Source organism: Pristiophorus japonicus, chromosome 8, assembly GCF_044704955.1.
Source record: "Pristiophorus japonicus isolate sPriJap1 chromosome 8, sPriJap1.hap1, whole genome shotgun sequence".
Taxonomy (NCBI): Eukaryota; Metazoa; Chordata; class Chondrichthyes; family Pristiophoridae; genus Pristiophorus; species Pristiophorus japonicus.
Genome location: NC_091984.1, coordinates 33,865,024 through 33,883,979, shown reverse-complemented (window position 1 = coordinate 33,883,979; position 18,956 = coordinate 33,865,024). Strand labels below are relative to the sequence as shown.

Sequence of the window (18,956 nt, the reverse complement as noted above, 5' to 3'; positions counted from 1 at the left end):
ATTCACTAGGTTGATTCTGGGAATGAGGGGGTTGACTTATGAGGAAAGGTTGAGTAGGTTGGGCCTCGACTCATCGGAATTCAGAAGAATGAGAGGTGATCTTATCGAAACGTATAAGATAATGAGGGGGCTTGACAAGGTGGATGCAGAGAGGATGTTTCCACTGATGGGGGAGACTAGAACTAGAGGGCATGATCATAGAATGAGGCGCTGCCCATTTAAAACAGAGATGAGGAGGAATTTCTTCTCCCAGAAGGTTGTAAATCTGTGGAATTTGCTGCCTCAGAAAGCTGTGGAAGCTGGGACATTGAATAAATTTAAGATAGAAAGAGAGTGTTTCTTGAACGATAAGGGAATAAGGTGTTATGGAGAGCGGGCAGAGAAGTGGAACTGAGTCCATGATCAGATCAGTCATGATCTTATTGAATGGCAGAACAGGCTCGAGGGGGCATATGGCCTACTTCTGTTCCTATTTCTTATGTTCATCCAAAACTCTGCGGACCATATCCTAACTCTCACCAAGTCCCGTTCATGTTTCACCCCTGTGCTCCTTGACCTACATTGGCAACATCTCTATTTAAAAAAAGCTCATCCTTGTTTTCAAATCCCACCATTTCCTCACCCCTCCCCCTCCCCATCCCTACGCTCCTCCAATTCTGGCCTTTTGCACATTCCGATTTTCATGGCGCAACCTGCAGTGGTGGTGCATTCAGCTGCATGGGCTCCACGCTCTAGAATTAACTTCCTAAACCCTTCTGCCTCTCTCGCTTCTTTTAAGACACTCGTTAAAACCTACCTTTTTGACCAAGCTGTCCTAACATCTCATGTCAAATTTTATTTGGTAATGCTCCTGTAAAAAGTGTCTTGGGAAGTTTTACAACGTTAAAAGCACTATAAAAATGCAAGTTGTTGTTATGATTCTGTTATTGAAAAAGTATGGATTGTTTCAACAGATTAGAGTTGGCAAACTTATGGTGCATTTATAATGCTACTTGTTGGATAACATTAGCTGCAATATCGATTCCAACCAGGAATTACTTCATTTATACTGCATGGCTTAAACTGCAATTCTTCTATCCAGTGTGCTCACATGACTAGAATAGCAACCCTGCACAGTGATTAAAATCTGAAAGTCTACAATACACAGCATCTATGCTCTTTAAACATTTAAGGATTACAACAAAGTAAATAATGATAGATTGTTTCCAGTGGTCAATAACAGGAAGCCACAAATTTTTTTTTTTAGAGATTCACACAAGGGAAAAAGTTCCTATACACATGCATATGAAATTTTCTGTCACAAGCTACTATGAAGCAGACTTGTTAATTTTTTTTTTAAAAAAAGACAGTTGCTTGAAAAATATTTAAGGGTATGCTTAACAAACGGGAGAGTGGGGACTGTGTGGCTGCTATGCAGAAAAATAGTGGCACGGAACAATGAACTAAATAGACTAATACAGCACCGAATAGCCTATGAAATAAACGCCAGATAGGTTTACATGTGCCATGGATCAACCCAAACATTTTGGTTTGACAGCACTGGAGTTATACGCCTGGAAAGTGTGAAGTTACCTCCTCCAGCAGGGGCCCATACCACTTCCAGTAGAGTTGGATTGTGATTCGATTCCAGAATGAAGTTAGAATTGCCATGAAGGGAAAATATATTTGCTCCAACCTGAAGTTTCAATTTAAGCACACCCTTGCATACAACATGCAGAAATTTGGCAATGTCAGGTACCTGATCTCGACATAAGCATATAATTTCAAAAGTAAGTAGTGCAGAGTGAAAGCACTTTTGTTGCATATACAGTACTGCAAATTTGGTTACGATATGGAAATTATTCAAAATGGGACATGAATTGCTTAACTTGTTCTCAATAGGTCACAACTACTTTTATTCTACATCCCCTGGCAATCACATAAAATCTATCTTTATCTGGTTAAAGGCATTCTGCAAGATTTGTTTACAACTACAAGCAAATCTAGTTACCAAAACTGTAAATTTCACCAGGGGCAGACAGAGATTTCCCTAGTGCAACAATTCCCCTTCCTAAAATTAAAAAAAACAATTCTCAAGAATCAAACACCCTCCCAGGAGAAGCCAGTCTGGGCCTGAATTCACCGCAAGTAATGATATCCAAGTAGCTGCATGTAAATTGCTGGCAAATACTGACACCAACTCTCGCCCTACAACTGGGAAACGTTCCAACCTTGAGCTTCGCCGGATGCACCTTAAATCTGGGTGAGTTAAAAAGAAACTGTGTACTTAGCTAACTTTACTTGCAACAACAAAACAGAAAGACGACTTGCATTTTTATAGCGGCTTTGACGACCACCGGACATCACAAAGCGCTTTACAGCCAACGAAGTACCTTTTGAAGTGTGGTCACTGTTGTAATGTGGGGAACGCGGCAGCCAATTTGAGCACAGCAAGCTCCCACAAACAGCAATGTGATAAGATCATCATTTTAGTGATGTTGATTGAGGGATAAATGTTGGCCATAGGCCACCGGTGATAACTCCCCTGCTCTTCTAAATAGTGCCGCGGGATCTTTTACATCCACCTGAGAGAGCAGACGGGGCCTCGGTTCAACGTGTCATCCGAAAGACGTTACCTCCCTCAGCACTGCACTGTCAGCCTAGATTTTTGTGCTGAAGTCTCTGGACTTGAACCCACCACAACCTTCTAGACTCCGAGGCGAGCCACGGCTGACACTAAAGAAAAACAACCGATCTGCTTCTGAAGCTGGAGTATGCCAGCCAAAGCTGATACAAAAATAAATACCCAGTCAGTCTGCTTTCAGCTCGCCTTCAGAGGAGAGCCGAGAGTGTAAATCACTGCTTTCGGCTCCCGGCAAATTGGGGGAAAAGGAGAAAAGAGAGTTGACTGAGCAGAATTACGACAGGGTTGTTGGAAGTGTGCAGCAACAGCAGCCCGGGCGGTCAGTGCGCAAGCCGTGCGGAGCGACCGCCGCCACAAACTTTAAGACGAGGTGTCGATGCGGGGAGAAGCTCCAGCGTCCCATGGCCCAGCGGCAGCCGCCCCACTCCCCAACTCACTAAAACCCCGTGAGAGCGGCAGGGGATCACCTTGCTGAACACCTCCAGGTCCTCCTCCTCCTCCTCCTCGTCCTCGTCGTCATCATCATCATCAAAACCCAGCACGTCCTTAGAGAGTGGGTGAGGACCGGGCACTTTGGAGCTTTTGCCGGCCGCCCCGCCGCCGCCGGTGATAGTGGTGGTGGTGGTTTCCATTTTCCTTCCTCCCGCAGCCACTGATGTGTCGGCAAAAGGAGGCGGCTCCCGGCTCCAGCCCCGGGGCGGCAACGCCAGCGCGCAGGAGCGGAAACGGCCCGCGCTCGAACACAAGCGCCCGTCCTTCCCGCGCGCTGCATCTTCAAACTGGGCGCTTGTGCCGGGAGCCGTTAATCTGCGGCACGCATGCGCACGGTGCGGAGTTTCCACACTGCAACCCCTCCACGCGCTCACACCACGGTAAAGCCACCTTGCACAATTCATTGTGTTCTTTTTTAGTCTCGTCAGGCCGTCTCCCTTAACTTAAAAAAAGGATGTGATGTTATATGTATATATTAGCCCCCCCCCCCCTCTCTCCCACGCATTCATAAATGTAAAAATAATTGACAGGCAATATTTCATCATGATGGCAGGAGCAGCTTGACTTAAACACTTCCCACACACCCTCCAGCCATGTAATATCCTGGGAGAAGCAAAAAAATAACCCAGGATCAGTAAGGGGAAAACAAAAATTCTCTGGAAAATTTCTCTCCCAACCACCCCGCTGAATGTGCCAAGCAGCGCGAATGCCGCCGCTCGCGGCTCCGACCCCTTTAGTGCCCCTGTTCCTACCCTTGGGGCGCTAAGTGACTGAATTTCTACCCCTTTATACTCTAATTAGCGGGTTACTTCTTTGGAGTTTTATGTTTTGTTTCCCTTCTGGAAGTGATAAAAAAATTCTTTAATTCAGAATGAAGGGACCAAGGTTGAAGCTACGGGCTAGACTTTCCACTATGATCGCTATTGCCCAATGGGCGATATTTCCAGCCTCAGTGTTTTTTTATTTTTCATAATATCGCCCATTTTTTAAAAAATGCTAGTTTTGCCTTTTTATTTTGGGCAATAGCCTTAGCGATGTGAAGTAGGCCTTAGTGATGTATCCTGTTGCGCAAGGCTGGCGTTCATAGCCACGGCCGTTCTGCATGTGCATTTTTTTTAAGCAAAGAAGTTTCTCCGCGATTCGTGAGTTCAAGGGTCATCTGCGCATTCTCAGAAGAGTGAAAGAGAGGGAGAGAGAAACAAGCAGTCTGATACCTTTAGAGCATTCCATCTGAGTTGATCATTTTGATTGTAAAGCATTTTGAAGGATTTAGTTGTAATTTGAGTAGTGTCTCTGTTCTTCATAAACTTTAGTCTTAATCTTGGAGGTCTTTATATTAGCGGTACTAAAATATGTCTAGCGATACAAGTATGCAGCAGGAGGAGCTGTCAGGGAAAAGGAGGGCGAAAGCCTTCTCCGATGAAGCGAATGAGGCCCTCGTAGATGAGGTGAAAACTAGGTGGGGACAATTAACCCGGGGTGGGCGAGGGAAACCTCCCCCGGACCTATCGAAAAATATGGGGCGATATCGCCGCCGTTGTTTCTTCAGTGGCCCACGATAGGCGTGAGGCAGACCAGTGCTGCAAGAGGTGGAACAGCCTGGTTGCTTTGGCAAGAGTAAGCATTAAATTATTACATTTTAAATTGTAATGATCCACTGAATTAATTAGAATGTAAATCTGCCGGATTGTAATTAAACTGGGTAATCTTGGGTAGCTTCCCTGCTAAGATTTGGACTGGGGTCGGAACCTGCGCCCATTAAGTCTATAATTTTGCTCAGATACCTTACATTTAATGAACAGTATTAATTATTTAAAGGAATAACTGGAAACAGACAGACCTCAAACATTCAGCATTTCTATCACGTTAGTTGAGAAGGAGAATTTTTTTGTGCTGAGAGCAAGTCTTTAATTTGGGCATCGTCTCCTTTTTGATTACGTTGGTGGATGGGGCACCATTGAGCACTGAGGTGTCCGGTCACCTTTACCCAGACTCTGTGAGTCTCTCCGACTGCTATCACTCACACAGTGACCCAGCCTGGACTGGGGGAGAGCTGCCCTGGCTCACTGTCTGCCCTGGGACACTTTGGGACATTAGCTCCGGCCATACGGAGGTCTCCAAGCACAGCCCATGGACACGGTGCCCCTTCTCATTACACTCCTGTCATTGCCGAGCTCACCAGCGGTCCTGATTTCCCCCCCCACCCCGGGGGACCTCCATCGATTCAAATAAACCGCTTACCTCCCCTTGGCGCCGAACGGCACGGCCCGTGGATGGGGCCTTTCCTGGAGATTGTACGCGAGATGTTTGGTGTTACAGGCGCATTAGTTCCTAAACACGATCTTATTAAATATTTTCTCTGAACGTAGATGTTATAACCATGCATCCATTATGGATACAAACCGCATTAGCATATAACATTAAAGTTATGGATGAATAAAATGTGGATTACAATATCTGTTGTGTTTCTGTACTAGTACCTAGTCAATTAGCTTATGCCTTTTGTCACGTTTGCAGAGGAAGATATCTAAGAATCATGCGGAGCAGAGGCGCACCGGAGAAGGTCCTGCTGAGCTCCACCCGCTCACAGACTTGGAGGAATGTGCCACAGCACTAGTGAGCACCCACAATCGTTCTCCCGTTGTTGTGACACGTGAGTAATGTGTAAAGCAGTGGTAAACCAGTGGTAATTTAAAGTAATTTAATGGCATTTCATTATACTATATGAATGAGGAAAAGAGTGTTTGAAGACCAGGCCCTCAAAACTGCCACCAAGCTCACGGTCTACAAGGCTGTAGTAATACCCGCCCTCCTGTATGGCTCAGAAACATGGACCATGTACAGTAGACACCTCAAGTCGCTGGAGAAATACCACCAACGATGTCGCCGCAAGATCCTACAAATCCCCTGGGAGGACAGACGCACCAACATCAGTGTCCTCTTCCAGGCCAACATCCCCAGCATTGAAGCACTGACCACACTTGATCAGCTCCGCTGGGCGGGCCACATAGTTCGCATGCCAGACACGAGACTCCCAAAGCAAGCGCTCTACTCGGAACTCCTTCACGGCAAGCGAGCCAAAGGTGGGCAGCGGAAACATTACAAGGACACCCTCAAAGCGTCCCTGATAAAGTGCAACATCCCCACTGACACCTGGGAGTCCCTGGCCAAAGACTGCCCTAAGTGGAGGATATGCATCCGGGAGGGCGTGAGCACCTCGAGTCTCGTCGTCGAGAGTGTGCAGAAATCAAGCGCAGGCAGCGGAAAGAGCATGCGGAAAACCTGTTCCGCCCACCCCTTCCCTCAACGACTATCTGTCCCACCTGTGACAGAGACTTGGTTCTCGTATTGGTCTGTACAGCCACCTAAGAACTCATGTTAAGATTGGAAGCAAGTCTTACTCGATTCCGAGGAACTGCCTATGATGATGATGAATGATGTAATGTACTCTCAGATTAATCATATGTAACGTCTCTCGTTCACATTTATCACAGTAGTGTTGCTCCTCGTACATATGCCAGCGTAGCGCAAGCATTCTCATGTCTACCCTTCTCTTCTAATAACCTCAATTATGTTTTGCCGCTCCCCAGACTCCCCAGGTGCAAAGGGAGGCCCCTGCATCAACCCCTTTACCGCTGCAGGTGGTCATCACCACCGATGAGGAACAAGAATCCGAGGAGGAGGAAGATGACCAATTTTCATCTGTGGTACCTGCGGCCACATCATCATCATCAACAGATGAAGTAGCGGGACCAAGCGGCTTGCACTCCAAGGCGTCCAGTGCCCACACCAACCCCGCGGAGGTTGAGTCGGCGAGGTAGGCATGGCAGATCCAAATGAGGACATGGTCTCACGTCAAGGCCGAGCGTCGAATTGGTCGAGAGCTCCTCCAGGCGCTTGGTGGGTTGACCGGCAACATTGCCATACTGTCCGCACGAATAACGGAGGGCATGGAGCGAATAGTTGTGGCAATGGGGAGAACGACCAACTCTGTCGATGCCTTGCGGCTTGCGATAGTTTCAGGAGACGGCGCTGCACCCCAAGGTGCCGTACCACCAAGCACCACGACAAATGCGAGACAGGAGGAAGAACTTCCTTCTGACTAGGAAGACATTTCTCTGGAAATGTCTTCTCCAGCCACTGAGGTGATTCGGTGATTCTCCTGACGGCACCCGTTCCCCCCGCACAGCAGCAGGCCTTGAGGTGCTCTGCTACAAGACATCTTGGTCCCATTACTCGGGGAGTTAGTGGGAAACGGGGGCTTACTACAAGGGTGGGCGGGTGGGGAATCAAGATGCAGGAGGGAATCGTGGCCACAGGTAGGGAGGGGGTTGCTGTATATTGTTGTTAAAAAAAATTGTTGAATGTTGACTGTTGTGAATGGTGGGAGGATGTTGTTATATTGTTGTGTTACAAATGTTGTTGACTGTTGGGGGGGGGGGGTGCGGTGTTATATATGTTCAAAATGTTTTAAAATTCGTCTCCAATTATTAAATATTTTTATTTAACTTTACAATTGTCGTGGTGTCTTCTAATAACGTACGGTAAAACATCAATACAAGGGTTGCAAACAAAGGCCATGGCCAGGCCAGGCAAGGATGAAACGTTACGCAACTGTAACTGTCACCGATGTAAGTTCACGCAAAGCATTCATTTATGTGCTGCTGACGCAAGAGTTTTGCAGCTGCATAACTACCACGGGGCTTTTCCAGTGTTGCAGGGGGACGTGGGAGCATGGGTTCATCGCCAAGCTGATTGTCCTCCCCAAGGTCCTTGCCCTCTTCCTCGTCCTCCTCTTCCGCCTCCCCCCTCTCCTGAGGTGGGCCGGCGGTCCCATCTGGCAATTGTTGTCCTCTCCTGATAGCTAGGTTATGCAACATGTAGCACACCACAACGAACTCAGTGACCTGTCAGGGTGGTATTGTAGTTTGCCTCCTGAGTGGTCCAGGCATCTGAAGCGCTGCTTAAGAACTCCAATTGTCTTTTCGACGATATGGCTTTCGTTATAGCGCTTCTCCGCTTCCAACTGGGGCTTATGGAGGGGGTTCATGAGCCAGCTGGCAAGGCCATATCCCTTATCTCCCAGCATCCAACCGTGACCTTGTGGCTGACTTTTAAACAGGTCAGACATAGTGCTCTCACGCAAGATGTGCGCATCATGGATGTTCCCTGGAAAATTTGCATTTACTGCCATGATTATTTGCTTGTGGTCGACAACAAGCTGCACATTCAGGGAGTGGAATCCCTTTTGGTTCCGAAACACCTCTGCATCCTGCAAAGATGCTCGCAGGGCGATGTGCGTACAGTCTATTGCTCCCTGCACCTTGGGGAAGTTTGCTATTCGCGAGAAACCCAAAGTCCTCTCAGTCTGTGTCTTCCTGGTCATAGGGAAGCTTATAAAGTCCATCATGCGTGCGTAAAGGGCTTCAGTCACCTGTCAAATGCAGCAATGTGTGACGTGCTGAGAGATACTGCAAAGATCATCAGCTGAGGCCTGAAAGGAGCCCGATGAGAAGAAGGAAAGTGCTGCAGTAGCCTTAACCTCAATGGGCAGTGCAGTCTTGATGGTGCTGGTAGGCTGCAGCTCTCTCTTAATTAGCTGGCATATCTCACTGATCTCCTTTCGGAAGTGCAGCCTTCTAAAGCACGTGTTATCGGACAAGTCCAGGTATAATCGCTTATCCCTGTAAATGTTGGGTGTAACGTCTCCGCAGCAGCAGCAGTCTGCCACCTCTTTGGGCACATAATGCTCTTCAATATACCTTCTTCCATCTCTATTCTGCAGCATGTGCTTAGTGATCAATACTGCTTGAGAAATTACAGGCTCCATCACTATAACTCACTATAAATGCCCTTAATTTGTCCTCAACAAATACAAATGTGATGAGATGATTGGCAAGAGTCAAAAAGGCCCTTAAAATCACTCACAAATTGATTCTCCTGACAAGCACCTTTTACTACAGATCCTCTGAGTTAGAAAATGGCGTCCGTATTAAGATCAGGTGATTGCAGCTTTTCTTCAGTGTCTTTTTGGACCAGCGATCATTTGAGCAAATTGTGGGCGAAATGCCGCAATTAGCACTCGGCGATAACCTGGGCCATAATCGGGCGCAACTTTCCATTCTAAACACTATTCTCGGCCTTGCACAAGGATGATGTCATTTTTTTTTTAATAGGCCGGATGATGCAGCTCATTCATGTATGCCGAAAGTTGGGCCGGCGATAAATGGGCTATAATTGTAGTGTCCTTACACCTTACTATAGAATCACACGAGGCATGTACTGCAGATAAGGTCACTACGTGATCTGAACCTTTATTCCCAGGACCAAGAAGTGCTGACCCTGCGTGGGACCTCCCTTTATATACCTGGATGACCAGGTGAGGACTGTCTCCCACAAGTTCACCCGCTGTGGTCAAGGTGTGCACTACTCAGGTGTATACAGTGTACAATGTTGTTACATAAAGGTTACAGTTATGTGAAGGTTACAAACATGACAATAATCAGGCGCTAGTTTCCACTTTTCAGCAAATATGGGCGATAGCCTGCATCTCAGCGCTTACATGAGCACTAAATGAGCGATGGTGTGCCGAAAGACTAGCCCTACAACTTTAAGGCAGAAACACTCATTAAAATAGGAAATGGAAAATAAGAAGTGCAAATACTCAATGGCCTCCAGATCTCAGCTGATGCTACTATAACAGGAAGTTAGTAAGGATTGATCAATAAACTCATAGGTGCAGGCATGTGGGTGGGTGCATGTGTGTGTGGGGTGGGGGGGGGGGCGGTGGTGGTCCGTCTGTCTGCTAGTTTGCCAGAAGCATCTTTCCTTTAAATACACAAATTGAACTGGTATCTTTCAGTGAAATGGAATACTTTACACTTGAGTTGACCTTGAAAATATCTCATTAAAAGGATATCTTAGTAGGTTTAAGATAATCTAAAAATACATTTGTTCAAGTATATTAACTTGTTGTAGAAACACATTGGTGTGGAATAAAATTGCACCAGTAAACACATTTCTATTATATCCTATCCATCATCATCATAGGCGGTCCCTCGAACGAGGATGACTTGCTTCCACGAGTTCACCGGTGTTTCGATGAAGGATCCGATGTTTCAGTCCTGAACTCCAATTGAGGGGGTGGAAGATGACTGTGCGTGAATTTTTTTTTAACATGTGGTGACCGTTGCACATCAGCCACCACACGGGCTTGACAGAGCTAGATTTTGGTCCAGTGGTAAGGATTAACCAAGACGACTGGAGCCTGCTCTGTTGCACGGACCTAGCGCGCACACTTATCGCAGTGTGGCCTGGCCCATGCTGCCCCTGTGCCTTCGGCTCTTCTGGGCCCCGTACCCTCATCTATCGCACCTCCGCCACAATCTCTCGCCGCTCCTCTGACATAAACATTCACCGCATCTCGCCACAAACACTCGCTGTTCATCCGCCCCGACCTTCCTACTCCTCTGTACGTGGGTCCTCCCGATGTTCCTGCCCATGCTCCAAAATGGCAACCAGGGTTTTGATGATGTCACCCGGATAAGGGGTAAGCCTTTTAGGACTGAGATGAGGAGAAACTTCTTCACTCAGAATTCTGTGGAATTCTCTACCACAGAGAGTTGTTGATGCCAGTTCATTGGATATATTCAAGAGGGAGTTAGATATTGCCCTTACGGCTAAAGGGATCAAGAGGTGTGGAGAGAAAGCAGGAAAGGGATACTGAGGTGAATTATCAGCCATGATCTTATTGAATGGTGGTGCAGGCTCGAAGGGCCGAATGGCCTACTCCTGCACCTATTTTTTATGTTTCTATCTCAAAATTGTCACACACTTGGAGCAGCTCGTGCTGGAGGTTAAAGTGGAATGCCGCTCCAGCTCTTTTATAGCCCGACCGGGGGAGCTGTTTTCTCGCATGTCGGGGGGCCACCACAGGAGTGGGAACGGGATGTCGAGGCCTATAAAAAGGCTAGCAGCAGTCGGAAGAGCCACAGGAGTGGGAACAGGAGGTTGAGGCCTATAGAAAGGCCAGCAGCAGTCAGAGGAGCCACAGGAGCGCGAATGGGAAGCCAGCAGTAGTCAGAGGAGCCACAGGAGCATGAATGGGAGGTCGAGGCCTATAAAAAGGCTAGCAGCAGTTGGAGGAGCCACAGGAGCAGGAATGGGAGGTCGATGTGTATGTATATACCCTGTACACTCAATGTACAGTTACATAAGACCAATGAATGTATCTTTACACTGTATACAATATGCCTGTACCACCAGAGGGTGAAACAGGTGGAAACCTAGAGGTCACCTTCACACCGCAGGTAATCAGCTTTAAAAGGGAGCCCACCTCACTGTAACCTCATTCAGGAGCTGCAATAAATGGACTAAGGTCACAAATGTTCAAGTGCAATACCTTATCTCGTGGAGTCATTACTAGAGTGCCTGCAAACACCATAGTCGAGGCCTATAAAAAGGCCAGCAGCAATCGGAGGAGCCACAGGAGCTAGCTGGTGCAGGGACAAAAAGTTTTAAGAAAAATTAAAATCGACGTGTGACGTAACAGCCAAGCGGGTAAGTGATTGGCTGGTGGACTGGTGAGTATGTTTCATTTCTTTTCTTTTTCTTTTTAGTAGGAAACCTTTGGCATTGTTGTAAGTAGGATCTTCCAGTAAATATATGGGATCTTTATTATCTAAGGAGAGCCAGTTAATTAAGTTGGCTGTTTGCTGAGTAGCGGCTGGGTGTGTTTAGAGTTTAGTTCTACTCGATAGTTGTGAGTGTAACTAGAGGGATGGCAGGGCAGCTCAGTCCTGTGGATTGCACATCCTGTGGCATGTGGGATGTCCCGGGTGCTTCACTCAGCCGGGGCGACCACGTGTGCGAGAGGTGTCTCCATCTGCACCAACTCGAGCTCAGAGGGAGTGGGTGACCGCCGGACAGAAGAGGAAGACTAGGCAGGTAGTACAGGAGTTCCCTGAGTCTATCTTGCTCTCCAACTGGTATTCTATTCTGAGTGCCGGTGGGGACGATGGTGGTTCTGGGGAGTGCAGCCAGAGCCAAGTCCACGGCACCACGGGTGGCTCAGCTGCACAGGGCAGGGAGGAAGAAGAATGGAAGATCTATAGTGGTAGGGGATTCAATTGTCAGGGGAGCAGACAGGCGTTTCTGCGGCCGCAGACGTGACACTAGGACGGTATGTTGCCTCCCTGGTGCCAGGGTCAAGGATGTCATCAAGCGGCTGCAGGGCATTTTGGGGGGGCGAGGGTGAACAGTCAGAGGTCGTGGTCCACATCGGTACCAATGACAGGTAGGAAGAGGGATGAGGTCCTGCAGGCAGAGTTTAGGAAGCTAGGAGAGAGATTAAAAAGCAGGACCTCAAAGATAGTAATCTCCAGATTACTTCCAGTGCCACGAGCAAGTGAGTACAGAAATAGGAGGATAGAGCAGATGAATACATGGCTGGAGAGATGGTGCAGGCGGGAGGGCTTTAGTTTCCTGAGTTATTGAGACCGCTTCTGGGGGAGGTCGAACCTGTACAAGCCGGACGGGTTGCACCTCAACAGAGCCGGGACCAATATCCTCGCAGGGGGCTTTGCTCGTGCTGTTGGGGAGGGTTTAAACTAGCTTGGCAGGGGGATGGGAACCTGAGAATAGATTCACTAAGGAGAGGAGTAAAGCTGGAATTAGAAAGCAAAAATAAACAGTGAGTTTGAAGGAGAGAGGAAACAAGCAGGAAAAATAAGGTAAAAAAAAATAACCTTAAAGGCACTTTGTTTAAATGCACGTAACATTTGTAACAAAATAGATGAGTTCACGGCACAAAATGAGACAAACGTATGATTTAATAGCCATTACAGAGTCGTGGTTGCAAGGTGACCAGGGCTGGGAATTAAATATTCAGGGGTACTTGACAATCCGGAAGGACAGACAGAAAGGAAAAGGAGGTGGGGCAGCTCTATTGATAAAGGATGGAATCACTGCAATAGTAAGAAACGATATTGGCTCAAATGATAAGGGTGTTGAAACAGTTTGGTTGGAGATATGGAACAATAAGGGGGAAAAGTCACTGGTGGGCGTAGTCTATAGGCCCCCTAACAGTAGCAACTTTGTTGGTCGGAGCATAAACCAGGAAATAGTGAGGGATTGTAAAAAGGGAACAGCAATAATCATGGGTGATTTTAACCTCCATATTGATTGGACAAATCAAATTGGTCAGGGTAGCCTTGAGGAAAAGTTCATAGAGTGCATAAGGTTCATTGAGCAGTATGTAACGGAATCAACCAGGGGGCAGGGTATCTTAGATCTGGTCTTGTATAATGAGACAGGATTAATAAACAAGCGCCGAGTAAAGGATCCCCTCGGAATGAGTGATCACAGCATGATTGAATTTCAAATTCAGATGGAGGGTGAGAAAGTTGGATCTCTAACCAGCGCACTAAGCTTAAACAAAGGAGATTATGAAGGTATGAGGGCAGAGTTGGGTAAAGTGGACTGGGAAAATAGATTAAAGTGTAGGACGGTTGATGAATAGTGGTGTACATTTAAGGATATATTTCACAACTCAAGAAAAATATATTCCAGTGAGGAGGAAAATGTGTAAGAGAAAAGATAGCCATCCGTGGCTAACTAAAGAAATAAAGGACGGTATCCAATTAAAAACAAGGGCATACAAAATGGCCAAAACTAGTGGGAGGACAGAAGGCTGGGAAGCTTTTAAAAGCCAGCAAAGAATGACTAAAAAAATGACTAAGAAAGGGAAGATAGACTATGAAAGTAAACTAGCACAAAATATAAAAACAGATTGCAAGAGTTTCTATAGGTATATAAAAAGGAAAAGAGTGGCTAAAGTAAATGTTGGTGGCTTAGAGGACGAGACCGGGGAATTAGTAATGGGGAACATGGAAATGGCAGAAACTCTGAACAAATATTTTGTATCAGTCTTTACGGTAGAGGACACTAACAATATTCCAACAGTGGATAGTCAAGGGGCTATAGTGTGGGAGGAACTTAACACAATCACTAAGGAGGTGGTATTCAGTAAGATAATGGGACGAAAGGCAGATAAATCCCCTGGACCTGATGGCTTGCATTCTAGGGCCTTAAGAGAAGTAGCGGCAGAGATTGTGGATGCATTGGTTCTAATTTACCAAAAATTCCTGGATTCTGGGGAGGTCCCAGCAGATTGGAAAACTGCAAATGTAACGTCCCTATATAAAAAGGAGGCAGATAAAATGCAGGAAACTATAGACTAATTAGCCTAACATCTGTGGTTGGGAAAATGTTGGAGTCCATTATAAAAGAAGCAGTGGCAGGACATTTGGAGAAGCAAAATTCAGTCAGGCAGAGTCAGCATAGATTTATGAAGGGGAAGTCATGTTTGACAAATTTGCTAGAGTTCTTTGAGGATGTAACGAACAGGGTGGATAAAGGGGAACCAGTGTATGTGGTGTATTTGGACTTCCAGAAGGTATTTGACAAGGTGCCACATAAAAGATTACTGCACAAGATAAAAGTTCACAGGGTTGGGGGAAATATATTAGCTTGGAAAAATGATTGGCTAACTAACAGAACAGAGAATCGGGATAAATGGTTTATTCTCTGGTTGGCAACCAGTAACTAGTGGGGTGCTGCGGGGATCAGTGCTGGGACCCCAACTATTTACAATCTATATTAACGACTTGGAAGAAGGGACTGAGTGTGACGTAGCCAAGTTTGCTGACGATACAAAGATGGGAGGAAAAGCAATGTGTGAGGAGGACACACAAAATCTGCAAAAGGACATAGATAGACTAAGTGAGTGGGCAAAAATTTGGCAGATGGAATATAATATTGGAAAGTGTGAGGTCATGCACTTTGGCAGAAAAAAATCAAAGAACAAGTTATTATTTAAATGGAGAAAGATTGCAAAGTGCCGCAGTACAGCGGGACCTGGGGGTACTTGTGCATGAAACACAAAAGGATAGTATGCAGATACAGCAAGTGATCAGGAAGGCCAATGGTATCTTGGCCTTTATTGCAAAGGGGATAGATATAAAAGCAGGGAAGTCTTGCTGCAGCAATACAAGGTATTGGTGAGGCCACACCTGGAATACTGCGTGCAGTTTTGGTTTCCATATTTACGAAAGGTTATACTTTGGAGGCAGTTCAGAGAAGGTTCACTAGGTTGATTCCGGGGATGAGGGGGTTGACTTATGAGGAAAGGTTGAGTAGGTTGGGCCTCTACTCATTGGAGTTCAGAAGAATGAGAGGTGATCTTATCGAAATGTTTAAGATTATGCTGGGGCTTGACAAGGTTGATGCAGAGAGGATGTTTCCACTGATGGGGGAGACTAGAACTAGAGAGCATGATCTTAGAATAAGGGGCCACCCATTTAAAACATAGATGAGGAGGAATTTCTTCTCTCAAAGGGTTGTAAATCTGTGGAATTTGCTGCCTCGGAGAGCTGTGGAAGCTGGGACATTGAATACATATAAGACAGAAATAGACAGTTTCTTGAACACTGAGGGGTTATGGGGAGCGGACGGGGAAGTGGAGTTCAGATCACCATGATCTTATTGAATGGTGGAGCAGGCTTGAGGGGTCGTATGGCCGACTCCTGTTCCTATTTCTTATGTTCTTATCTTATAAATACAGGTACCATACTTAATATTCAGTTTAATTATTGAAATTTATCAGTAACACTGTTATTTAAAAGTTTAATTTGGAATAAGTACAAAACACCTATTCGTGACGTTAGTGAAATATAACTATATTTAATGTAGTTAGTACATATCAATTATGTTAAATTACGAGGAGAGAGTACACAAATTACAACAACAACTTGTATTTATATCGTGCCTTTATGTAGTAAAACGTCCCAAGGTACTTCACAGGAGTGTTTTAAGACAAAAAAAAAATTGACACCGAGCCACATAAGAAAAAATTATGGCAGATGAACAAAAGCCAGGTCAAAGAGGTAGATTTTAAGAAGCGTCTTAAAGGAGGAAAGAGAGGTAGAGAGGAGGAGTTGGTTTCGGGAGTTCCAGAGCTTAGAGCCCAGTCAGCTGAAGGCATGGCCACCGATGGTTGAGCAGTTATAGGGCTAGAACCTCCACTTTCTTTGCATGCTTAACGCCCATTTTACTGCTGAAATGACATTTAACGCCCATATGTCACCCATTTTGGCACAAAATGGAAACTGATGGGCATTTTTAGGAAACTTATCGCCGAGCGTTACTTTTCCCATGTGCTATATGCCGGGAAAAAATATTACTGCCCGCCCACTTTTTTGGGGCGGAATCATCAGAATGGGCAAAATCAACACCCATAATATCGCTCAGCGTTACTTTTCACATGGAATTAAGGCCGAGATTCAATAATATCGCCCGCCCAGGAGATCGGCCACCATCACTTTCACCACCTCGCACACACATCGCCCACAATATCGCTCGCCCCAAAAAACGCCCAGAAAAAGTGGAACTGTTCTGATCGAATTCCAGCAGTGTGGTTGGCATTTTTAAAATCACAGGTCGCTTCATTCAAAAGGCTGCCTCAACTTCGGGGGAGTTTGCATTGACTCTGGAGTTCTTCTCAGGTGAAGTCGACAACTCAACAGACATATTTTCAGACTCTGGACTATTGGGGGTTTACTCCAGGTGTATTTTAGTGAGGAAATCATTGCTTCTGATCAATCTCTATTATACTTTCAATGCAATGGGGCCACCAAACAAAAACTGTGCTTAAGCAGCGCTTCAGATGTCTTGACCACTCAGGAGGGGAGCTACAATACAACTCTGAGCGAGTAGCTAAATTCGTGGTCGTGTGCTCAATGCTGCACAACCTGTTCACAGGAGGGGCCAACAATTGCCAGAAGGCACATATGCTCCACCTCATGAGAGAGAGGAAGAGGACAACGAGGGGCTGAATGCTGACCTAGGACCAAATAATCAGGCTGGCTATACAACTATGCCCATGACCCCATCCAGACCGCAGGAAAGGGTCCGTGGTGGCTACATAGCTGCAAGACTCTGAACGATTTGCCTGAAAGAGCATTGATGTAAGTGACAACGCTGACGCTCTGCTGTGTGTGTGCAGCTCAGACATCAATGGTGCCCATCACCTTGGTGTCAGTTAAAGTTTACGTTGATTGATATTAAGTTGTATTTAACCCTTTCATGTTAAGCAATCACCAGTGTGTAATGGTGCAGCTATCTGAAACAATGCACAACAAGGTTATGTTCAATAACAAAAATGTTATACCAACATTGGTCTGAAATCATAAGTATCACAGCCAATAACACCAAAACCCCGCCCACACCCCACTTTTTCCACCATTGACATCAATCAAATGTTCAATATGTCCAGCAACACAGAATACAAAGGCAAAGCAGGAGCGGGGTCTGCAGCCCCCATACATTACAACAAATTGCATACAACCAGATGGAGATATAACACAGCCATCACCTGCGGACATGCATCTTACTTTCCTTCCACCCTCCCCTTCTTCTCCCCACCTCTAGCCCTTCCCCTTCTAGCTCCATCGCACCTGGCTGAGGAGCTCCTCAAGCGGTGCCTCATTGGGGGGAATGAAGGCAGAATTGATCATTGCATGGGTATGGGAGCAGGGGGTGCAACATTCTCTGATGCAGAACTTGGTCCTTGCTCTCATCTGTTGTTCGTGGTGGTGGTGCGGAACCTAGGGGTGGAGTGCCGCGCTCGTGGACCACTGGGAGGCCTGTGCCAGCAGTGTTCCTGGCTATCGCATCCAGGGTCTCCGCCATCTGTGGAATGTACTCGGTCATGGTGGCCAGCTGTCGAGATATGCTCCCCAGTGCTTCGATGAACTGGTCACCAATGTCTACAGTCCTGGACAACTGTACCATCTCTGCTGTCATATGGCGCTCGATGAACAGACCTGCCATGTCCATGAGACCTCCGTGGAGTCGGCGCCGTCGTGGGGACAAATGGGGTGTCCTGTGGCGAGGTGCTTGTGGCCGGTACCTCCAGAGTGACCGGAGGACCATTAGATGGCCTTGGGGTGGAATGGCTTCTGGAGCATGTCAATGCAGGTTCCTCGAAGTCGGCGCTCTCATCCGTGGAGAACGGACCCAGCGGATTGACGGGCGACAATCGGAGCTCCTCAGCACCAGATGTTAGATTGTCCGGAGAGTTGGGCGCTGCGCCCCCACCTTCTGGCCTCTGTGGTCTTGCCTTGGGACGTGCTACTGGCTGAGCTGCAAAACACAAATGAGGTTATTGGAGGAGAAGGGGGGTGCTAGGGTCACAAGGTGAGTCCAGCGCTACACACAGCATATGCATGACAAAAGCACCACCGCTCTTAAAATCATCGCAGACATCACATTTCATGACCATCAACATATTTGCATTCCAATGATTTTCATTAGGCCATCATTATTTGTAGGACAATTTTAGAAATCATCTATCATATATGGTTGTTCGGATATGAGTGGGTGTGGCATCTATTGACTTCACATCACACAATGGTATAAGCTTTACTCACATAGCATCACTTCAGGATCTGCAGATGCATCTGTGGCTGTCCGGGAGTGCTTCCCCACAAGTGTGAGCACCCGCTCCTCCATCTCAGTGATGTAGCTGGGGACTGGTGGCCCCTCACCCATTCACCTCTGCACGGACCTCATCGTTGGTAATTTCTTCTGTAAAAGGTGACAGGACGACATGGCATGAGATAATTGCATGATATCATTGCTAGGTCCTATGACACAGACTGATACAACACATAACCGACACGTAATCATGATTATTATGAAAATGATCATTCTTTACCTAAAGACATACACTGTGACTGCAGGCTTTGAGTAAAAGATTCCAGGTAAAAGTGAAAGACCTCAC

At 46.5% G+C, this 18,956-nt stretch overlaps 1 protein-coding gene and 1 long non-coding RNA gene across 7 annotated transcripts in view; one reads left to right on the top strand and one right to left on the bottom strand.

Moving 5' to 3' along the window:
* snx7 (sorting nexin 7) overlaps positions 1–3,328 on the bottom strand; it is a 119,530-nt gene extending 116,202 nt beyond the window's left edge. For 2 of the 6 annotated variants that reach the window (XM_070886652.1, XM_070886653.1), the window contains exon 1: positions 3,061–3,328. In XM_070886652.1, coding sequence (XP_070742753.1) covers positions 3,061–3,255 — 195 coding nt within the window. In that variant the 5' untranslated portion in view covers positions 3,256–3,328. Of the gene's footprint in view, positions 1–2,372; positions 2,668–3,060 lie in introns of those variants that run through there. The other 4 variants (XM_070886654.1, XM_070886655.1, XM_070886656.1 and 1 more) reach the window with 4 other exon arrangements.
* A 95-nt stretch (positions 3,329–3,423) lies between these two features.
* Positions 3,424–7,368, top strand: LOC139268040 (uncharacterized). The gene is made up of 3 exons (XR_011593962.1): positions 3,424–3,495; positions 5,633–5,768; positions 6,706–7,368. It is a non-coding gene; the product is annotated as an uncharacterized lncRNA (long non-coding RNA).
* Positions 7,369–18,956: the final 11,588 nt, after the last annotated feature.